The sequence below is a fragment of the Paramormyrops kingsleyae genome, unplaced genomic scaffold (assembly GCF_048594095.1).
Source record: "Paramormyrops kingsleyae isolate MSU_618 unplaced genomic scaffold, PKINGS_0.4 ups343, whole genome shotgun sequence".
NCBI lineage: Eukaryota > Metazoa > Chordata > Actinopteri > Osteoglossiformes > Mormyridae > Paramormyrops > Paramormyrops kingsleyae.
In genome coordinates this window covers 2,968-12,636 of record NW_027326280.1, presented here as the reverse complement: position 1 = coordinate 12,636, position 9,669 = coordinate 2,968, and the positions used below count along the sequence as shown (strand labels likewise).

The window sequence follows — 9,669 nt, the reverse complement described above, 5'->3', positions numbered from 1 at the left end:
TAACATATATATTATATATATATAACATATATATTATATATATATATAACATATATATTATATATATATATAACATATATATTATATATATATATAACATATATATTATATATATATAACGAACCGAATCAGGCTTAATCAAGATAGGTGATCTATCATTTTAACGATCCCCAATTAAATTAAACCCACATAGCAAAATGAGTCTGAACCGGATCCGGGCCAAATGTTCTTCAGAAACCGTTGCAGATCCGTAAACCGCATCTGGCCCGGTGTCTTTTTGCACAACGGACCAGTACCAGTCCGAATCCGCTTTCCAGATTTGAAACAGATTTGGGCCATATCTGGGCCAGCTTTACATTGAATATTACCAAATCTGGCCTGTATTTGCACCAGAGTCAAAAGGTAAATTCAGATCTGGTCCGAATGTGGCTCACACTCATTTTTTCCAGACTGACTGCTGACCACTTCTGCTCCAGGATCCTAAGTGAATTGGTACACTATCTAATCTAACCTAATATGGAATACATGGAACACTCAAATTGACCCTGTTCATCTTCAAAATTTTATTGTAAACATAACATGCAATAAGTCACATTTTGCAAAATAATTAAACAGAACATTTTTAAGACATAAAAAGAACAAACATTTAACAAATTTATGGTCCACTGAGCATTCAACCATCCTGTCCAGGTGTGGAAGCCCTAAAAAAAACAAACAAAAAAATATATAATTTTGTGCACAAATACATCATGGCAACTGATTTCATGATAATTTTTACCTATGACTGTACAATATGTCCATTTATCTTCTAAGTCATCACAGCCTCAGTATGTTTCCCAGAGTAACAGTTATTATTAGTTATACTGGTGAAACAGTGATACAGCCTGCAGTATTCCCACCAAACAAAAGCATTTTAGGGATAGAAGCCTAATGATTACTATTAATCATTAGGCTTTATGACATCTAAATTTATTAGTTTATTGAAGTATTAGCACCTGTCATTGCTTTCCCTTGTCCCTGTAGCATTCTACATCATATTCACTCATTCTATAATGCTTAATATTTAAACTAGTTTATCACAAACGTAACACAGACCAGTAAAGTTGGTGAGACTGAATCTGAAATTCTATAATTATTCAATTGAGCAAAGTTCAGACTCATGGTTTGACTAAAAACACTAAAGAATAGAATCTCACTCTATTGCTGATTATGTCCAAAGGCAGATGTTTATAATTTTATAGATTTTATAAAGGTCAGAACCGGATTTAACAGGTTCTCCCCGTGTCTGCTTCGGTTTCTGGTTGCTTTCAACAGAACATGTAGTAGAAAATGTTCTAAACTGACCTAGTGTTAATACATGTGTGGTCACATTCCTGTGTCCAAGGTGGTCCCTGTCTAGGACCCCATATACCGGTTGTTTTAGACTAGATCACTGCATCCCTGAATTGAATAGAGCTGTCATAGATGGTGTGTTTGGTTCAGAAATGGGAAATCTCATGACTATAGAAGACAAGATTATGGACACTGAACACCATAATTAATGAAGCCTGTGTTCAGGGGTCCAATTACTCTGTTCGTCACCATGTATTTTTTATTATTGGTAGAAATAATAAACACTGACCTGTAACACTCCCTGCGTCCACATCCATGGTCAGATGCAAGGTTGAACCATCAGATTGCATGCTTATTTATCCTTTAGGTTTCTGTGGCATTGCTGCTCACTTTGCATGCTCGAACAGCTCCTAAATGGGAAAAAAACAGATATATGTGGAGTTTATCCCCTTCATCTGGAACATACAGTGCTCTGTCTGGGCCTTATTGTTTATTAAGACTGGTTATTTTCATAATTTTTTGTCCATTATAATCACAATACTGTTTTTCACTGTCAGGAAGCTAGAGCTGTACAAACCAAACTGAAAAATGTTCAAACTGTTGCGTTGCTAATATATATTCCAAACACACGCATTTTTAACCATAACATAAAACTGTTGGTAATACTTACTAATCAAAAGTGTCTTCAGATTCATTACACTGAATTTCATTTTTTGGTTGGCTCCCTTCCAACTGATTTTTTTCCCAACACTGTTGCTGAACATGTGACCCAAGATGTTCCACGTCACCTTCTTCACATCTTGCCCTCCTAGTGATGATAAAACTTTGAGCTGTAAAATAGAAAATGCAAAGTCATATTTAATAATAATATGGGTGATATTAAATACATAGCTATCCCCTGCTTTATGAATGCCCTTTACAAAAAAATGCTTTTACGAAAGACATTTTTAAATACCTGTTTTTTTCTAAATATATATTTTTTTAGTAATGAATGAGAAGCAACAAAAAACCAGGTCTGTGAGAATCCATGCTTTTATTTTGTGCTTCTGTTTCTGAGATGTGTCACTGCTACTGGCAAGTTGAACTTCACTGTAATACATTATTTTTTGCTTTATCTAAGGTGTGCAGTTACATCATACCTGCTTTGATTTTTTGGGGTCTGGGAACGCTCAACTTTTCCCCAATAGAAATTAATGGGAATTGCTTCTCTGCTTTACGAAAATTCAGTTATGAAATGTTTTGTTTCCAGCATTTATAAATTTCCAACTTATTCACAACGTACTACTCATATTTTGAAGCTTAAATGTTACATTAAGACATTGCTAGCTGTTAAAACAAAGCACAATGTTCACATAAAAATCAAATATGAAATACTAAATTTACTACCAGACTCTTTTTGGCTCCAGTCTTTGCAGAATCAGCTAGCCATGATTCCATCTGCTCCACTTCCTCAGTGGTGTTTAATGGGAACTACAACCCTTCTGGCATCTCTAGAGACTCCTGACACTCTTGGTTTTCGAAGACCTTTGAGTTCAGGTTATTCAGCATTAAAATGATTTGGTTTTGTTGGTGCTTGACCTGCTCCAGAAGAGTGAGCATATGCAACTGGGCAGCTGTAATATGAAAAAAGAGTACATCAGTAGGTTAAAGTTACAAAACAAAGTGATGCAAAAATTGAGCTATCAAAAACAATAGCACTGGGGACAGAAAATGTAGTAAACTGTTCCACAGGAATATAACTGAATATAACAAATTGACAGGGATAAGACAACTGTCAAACACACCAAGAGAAATCAAACACCCTCTGTGCCATAAAATGGGTGTGGCATAAAGGACCTAATATTTGCAACACAAATAAGAGGCAAGTCTGAAGGACTATGTCAGCTGTGTAGGGGATTAAAAAACATACCTGTGCAGGGAATTTGTCCAGTTCCAGTCCTGGCCACTCTGCTAGTTGGGTGGAAAAGATGTTGACCGTCCAAAGTGGTGGTGTTCATCTCGGGGAGAGACAGCCTGTAAGTAGGCTGAGCTTTTGCTGCTACTGGAGGTGTCACCTGAGGAGTGATATTTGGTGGCGGGGGAATGGGAGGAGCCTGGGCTGAGGTACTTGGCAGGCGAAGAGCTGGAATATAGTCCCGTCGTTTCTTGTGAGGGGCTTTCATCTCAGTATCATCACTATCAAAGTCAGAATCTCCTAAATAGTGGCTGAAAGCAGAAAACACACAAATGTAAGCCACATTTTAATTAAGAATACTTTAGATACTGCAAAAAATCATTAGTAAACATTATCAAAAAATTCAGTATTATGCTATTCATTTTTGTACCTAATTACGTAACCTAACCCTAAACCAGATGTTTAAGGCTTATTACTATTTATAAATCACTTATTCATTAGTTATATTATTTAGCAGTAACTAAAGTTTCACAAAATACAAATGCAGAAATCAATCAATTTTGAAGCAGTAATACTAACACAGGTTTGGGTTTTCTCCGAGGTCTTGAGTCTTCTTCATCATCCTGTTCGGACTGCATGTCTGATGTGCTGCAGGTTAAAGATTTTTTCATTGCTTGGCGTGCCTGCAAGTAGTTGTCTGAAACACAAATTTTCACAATGGCAAACAAATCAGTGTGTTAACACCACTAATAAAATAGTAACAGTAGTAGTAAGTTTGTTAACGTTGTCAATCATTCTTAAGTAAAAAAAAGGTTAATTTTAATTTTAGGATTTTCAACATACAATCTGACATTTCAGAGCTGAACATACCACATGACTTTAAAACCGTGCAGTCATGCTGGTCCCAGTCCTCGCCCGGCCTTTCCCTTTGCTGAATTGCTTTGTCAATCCTTTTGTCACTTTTATAGTTAGGCCACATAGTCTCTCCAGCACTGTACCATTCTGAAGGTACAACTGCCACAGATTGCGTTGCCAAGAATTTCACAACATGAAACATACTGGAATAAAAACAGCAACACTATGATATAGACATTAGAGGTAACACTTTAGGGTTGGTATTGCAGACACATCTAACACTAATGAGTAACATGTAAAGGCAAAAGCATGCAAATATTATTTCAGTGGTAATAAATCTGGCAAAACATGAATTATAATGTTGTTCATTATGAATGAAACAGGTATAAGACTGTTACTAATATTTATTACTAAATTAACATGAATTTATATGTACTAAGAAATTGTTATGCTTTATAGTGTTTATATAATGCTTGCTGATGACATTTTGCAGTAGCAAGATTGTACATTTGCCTTAACTTTGATGGCTTTTATGCCATCAATATAGTTTCTGAGAATGAGTTAATCTTCTCACATTAATATGCTTTTGAAATTTTTAATTAGTAAGCATACAACACACAAGAAACACTTGCAGTTTTTAACAGTACTATATTGATAAAAGTTCATTTAACAATGGACAAATACATAAACAGTATTTAAGAACAGGTTCATTTAACAACTTGACAATGGATTAATGTTCAAATATATAAATTTAAAAACAAACCAACATACACAATACATAAGCAACAAACCTTATATACAATCATGCGTCTGTGTGGTACAGGAGATAGGAATAGAGACAGAGAAATCTTTGGTAAGTTAGTTATGCAGTAATGGTATAACCACAAAACCATCTTTGTGAGGCAAGACAACAAATTTCTGCATAATGTTAGAACACTTGGCATACTTCAGTTCCTCCGACAAGTGAGACACAAAATAAATGCTCAAAAATTCAGAGATAAAAGGATAATCAAAGAAAGCACTCTGTTCAAAGACTTTGTACAAAACATACACGTCATCTGAACAAGAAACAATGTTAAAAACAACACAAATTTCATTTCCAATGTTGAAAATATTATCTCCTGTTGGAACTTTAACAGTCCACTTGTCTTCATACATTTCCTGGTACTGTCCATTCACTCCTAGAACACTTAAAAGCGGGCCAATAAAGTGTGGTTTTTTAAGAGTACATTTCAGCACTGAATAGTGTTGGGTGTTCTGCTGCTCAGACACTCTTCTGAGAATCTGCTGGAGTGGACAGCTTGCTTTTCTAACAAATTTTTTAAGTTTGTGCAGGTAGTTCTCATAAGGGAAGGATGATATTTTATCTAGACAACCATGCAATATGACATCTTGTGGGAGATGTACTAAGGCATGCACATTGTAAACAATTTCATGCTGGCCATAAATGTCTCCAAAATGACTGACAAAACTACAAAGCAATGTTTGTGTGTATGATGCATGAGTTAATGACAAACTTGGACTGATTAGTATGGAGATGCTGGCAAATAGAAGCATGAAGTTATTGTACATGTTGCTGTCAAGAAAAGACATAAGGACAACAGGACCAATGTAGAGGAGAAATTCCCTGAATTCTGTTGCCTTCCAACGGTCAACTTCCCTGAGCGACCTTGGTTGTCTAGCAAATTCCACAGGTATATATGGACGCATTTCCACAAGACGATCAGAAATTCTATCGACAATTTTAGAAGGCAATCTGAAAATGAGGTCCCCTCATCCACATTAACAACAACTTCCGGACAACCCCCAAACAAACAAGATGCATATATTCCAAAGGGAACTGGGATATCATGCCAACTGCACATTCTTCAAAAGGATGTGGACCCACATGATGGTGTTCCTCATCATGCCTCTCTTAAAACGACTCATCTGTTCTAAGTCTAAAAGTGGTCAAGGGGTATGTCATCCTTCCATCTACAGTACATGATGTCCTGGCTGCTCACATTTGTCACACCCATGATAGCCATTATGTGCCTTTATGTTCTTAATGAATGACCTGGCAGGTGTGTCACAAATCACAGTGTCTAATTTGAGATAGAATCTTTTTCCTTCACTGTCAAAACCTCTCTCTAGTTCTTCCAGTTCTTTAACAAAATCTTTCATGAACTCAACAGGGGAGTCAGGTTTTTTTGTGCCACAAAACAGCCCAAGGACAAGTGGTTCTTTCATGGGATGACTGACCAAGAGCCCAAGAATTGGCCATAGTTGCATGGTAGAACTTTTAAATAATGGTAGGCCATCTATGTTTATTTGAAGCTTTAATATACTACACACATTAGCAACTCCATGTGAAATCCTAGGTAATGTGTTTTGTAAAGAATTTAGAATGCCAAAGTAATAGTACAATCCACCACATTTTTCTTCAATTTGATACTGAGTTTTTGTCTTTAAAAGAGTGCGAGCATCTTTTGGCAAATCTGGGTGATACACTCTTAACAGGCTTAGGAGAGCTGTAAGGGCTACAAGGGATACTCCAAAATTTAATGCCCAACTGCTAATTTGATTACAAAGAGTTGCCTCTTCATCTACTTTTTCATTTTCAGTGTCAGAAGTTAAACTCTGGTCCCAAAATGTAGAGCCTATAAACTCAAACTCAGCACTCTCTATCTCTTTTGAAGTGTCCATTCCCTCCCCTTCACTCTCCATATCTTTTCTCGCCTCTCCACTCATGTCACTTCTCTCTTCTACAACTTTTCCACTCTCTCCTCTCATTACTGCATTGCCAGCTTCTGCTTGCTGCTCTTTCATTTCCTCAATAATCTCATTCAATCGCCTTCTCACAGCATTGCGTGCCCTTCGGCGGAGAGTTGAACTAGACACAATTTTGTTCATATCTGCGCTGAGAGCAAAAACAAAACAGAAAAATAGCTAGCCAGTCCATATTTTATTGTATACCATGTCTTTGGCAAATACTATTTTATTAGTCCAGACATGTAGAGTGGGTGTTTATTTTCATAGAACTGTCTGTTCTGGCAGCCTAATAACAGTTTTAAATGAATCTATAAAAAGAGCTAAATTGGGTAAACATTGCAAAAAGTACCACTATAGATAATACCCCATTCCCACGTTGAAGTTTACGGACAAAGAGTGTGAATGTGGAGAATAATAATACAAAAGAGGTCAATATGAGCAAAGTTCTAAAGTTTTTACTTATTTCATTGATCTAAATAATTTTTACTCAGGGAGATTAAATAATGCACGTCTTTGTAACAGCGCTGTTTATAAACGCCACACTTAAAAAATGCAAGTAAAAATACAGACACTTTACCGTGTTCGAGTGGCTATACTGACCAGGTAGCTTTTTTGGCAAATAAATGACTCTAAAACTGGCAATTTTGCCATAAATGTGTTGAATTGCTGCAGATGAAAACAGCGACCTGACATATGCTGGCTTACATAACGGTTATGTTTCTTGCCGCTTCCAGTGAACAGTCTGTCTGACCAGACATTCTATTCTCATAGGGACTATATTTTTAAAAGCACATTGGAAAATTATTAAATGCTAAGTGAGGTTATTTTCTTCAGAAAAAATAATCATGAATAGTTTATTCTATTACTATTTTTGTTCGTTAACCACACTTCATTGTGGTTTATCCATTACTCATTAAAAAGTTTCTTCAAGGTTTTAATGACGAAAAGGTCCACCGTGTTTTGAGTGAAACAGAAAGAGGCTAGCATACGACATAACCGTTATCTCTAAAATTATTCAATCATTGATCGTTCATAAACTCTCGCCAAAAATGCAACAAAAACATGGAAGAAAGAAAATTACCAACCTTTATCAGTTGTTCCATGTCTCTTCTTCCCTTTGTTCTTTAGGTTCTTATTTGTCGGTTTCTCTTCTCTGTGGAAAATTCTTGGACTGATCTCGCGACTGATTTGAATAAAGGTGCGAAAAACGTAGCGCGAACGCGCGCCTCAGATGCTTTGGGCATCGTCTGCTGCGCATCTGCCAAGTGACTGCATCATACGTATACAGTTACCGTGCGTTCACACCGCCGGCGGCGAGAGCGTCAAAATTCGCCCTGGCCGCCCTGCCAACGACGCTGTACAGAGATTTTTGGACGCTTTGACGTAGTTTGAATGCTTGTCTTGTATTTAAAGGGGCCGCAAATCAAACAAGCTTGTTAATCTTGTGCAGACTGACCACAAGGAGGGTATAAGATAACCTCATGAAATATATTGAATGTGAAAGTAAGAAATTGATCGATGGAAAGAACTTTTTTGTAGTTACATGTTTTCTTTCAATTAAAAGCCATTTGTGTGGTGTGTAATTTTTATGTTCATGGTTAAGTGCTAGTCTAATTTCAGTATTATAGGAGACATGTATTTACTAGTCTTGGTCTTTAACATTAATTAATTAATTAATTAATAATCCAATATGTTTTGATATGTCAGAATATTCTGCAGCAGTAACAGCTTTGCATGCTCTGGCACTAAAGTCAGCTTGAAATTCCCGCTTATTTTCAGAAAATACATAACGTTAATGCACATTAGAAACTCACCAGGAACCCCAACAATCTCGGACACCTTGGTCCATGCATCATTTTTTTTATTTATGTCCCTGTATGCAAACAGGGACACGTCGTAAATTACTGGGAAACCCGCCACAGCAATTATTAACCTCTCCTCCATTCTGCATGGGATCTTCTTCTTTGTTGCTTGATGGCGGTCGGCCATGGGAACTAATGTGGTCGGAACCAAAGTTTACAGGACTGCGTTATCTGGAATCTGCTCAAGCGGTGGACTTCTACATTTCGATTGGTTGCCGCCTAACCGCGTCATAGCTCATTACCATAAAGTTGACCTGATTTCAACTCTCCTTGACGCTTTCGCCGTCCAAGACGCGCCGCGCCGCTGCTCGCCGCCGGCTCATATTGAAAATGAATGACTTCCGGCCACTTTGACGCTCTCGCCGCCGGCGGTGTGAACGCACGGTTAGGCGAATGCGCGCCGGATTCTCGGAGTGTATACAGACCAACAGTATCATTTTAGAACTCTGGACAGATTCTGGTGCAGACTCACCTGCCCGGATGTCACCGGTGCCCGAATTTAAGGAGGCGCAGGCGGATCTGGCCCAGAATCACTTGCTATGTGGGAAGCGATCTATTCTTTTAGCATTTATGTTAAGGCAAGACTTTTATTTTATTACTGTTCTGACATTAATAATGTTTAATAATTTTAATAATGTGCTTTAAGTCAAGTCAAATTCAGTTTATGCATGATTACATGATATAACTTTTTTAATACTGTATCCTAATTGTGGATAATTAAGCTATATATCATATGCTGAAGTACATTTCTGGAGTGTTAAAGATTAAAAGAAAAAATAACAAGAACCGTACAGAACCGAAAACCGTGACCCTAAAACCGTGATACAAACCGAACCGTGGGTTTCGTGAACCGTCCCACCCCTAGTAGATAATCCTGAACACTAGGGTCATTGTATCTGCCTTTAAGGTCTTTAGTGATGGCTGCCTTAGCTTCTTTGATGGTGGTACTGTCCTCTGCACTTGATGGTATCATCT

General features: G+C 37.2%; 1 protein-coding gene across 2 annotated transcripts; it reads right to left on the bottom strand.

Annotated features, from left to right (window-relative positions):
* Positions 1–552: 552 nt before the first annotated feature.
* LOC111850055 (uncharacterized) lies at positions 553–8,086 on the bottom strand. 2 transcript variants are annotated; one of them, XM_072708804.1, is made up of 8 exons: positions 7,918–8,086; positions 4,097–4,284; positions 3,806–3,923; positions 3,242–3,537; positions 2,719–2,945; positions 2,003–2,162; positions 1,622–1,742; positions 553–701 (listed from the first exon to the last, which is right to left on the bottom strand). In XM_072708804.1, the coding sequence occupies exons 2-5, from the start codon at positions 4,281–4,283 to the stop codon at positions 2,803–2,805; spliced, it is 744 nt and encodes a 247-aa protein (XP_072564905.1). In that variant the 5' UTR covers position 4,284; positions 7,918–8,086; the 3' UTR covers positions 553–701; positions 1,622–1,742; positions 2,003–2,162; positions 2,719–2,802. The 2 variants fall into 2 exon arrangements, with proteins under 2 accessions (XP_072564905.1, XP_072564906.1); XM_072708805.1 differs by lacking the exon at positions 7,918–8,086 and having other exon boundaries at positions 4,097–4,490.
* Between the last annotated feature and the right edge of the window lie 1,583 nt (positions 8,087–9,669).

Coding starts and splice junctions, on each gene's coding strand:
- LOC111850055 (XM_072708804.1), bottom strand. CDS start 4,283: ATGTTTCATGTTGTGAAATTCTTGGCAACGCAATCTGTGGCAGTTGTA. Junction 3,924..4,096: donor CACGGTTTTAAAGTCATGTG/GTATGTTCAGCT, acceptor TTTGTGTTTCAG/ACAACTACTTGCAGGCACGC. Junction 2,946..3,241: donor TGGACAAATTCCCTGCACAG/GTATGTTTTTTA, acceptor TTCATATTACAG/CTGCCCAGTTGCATATGCTC.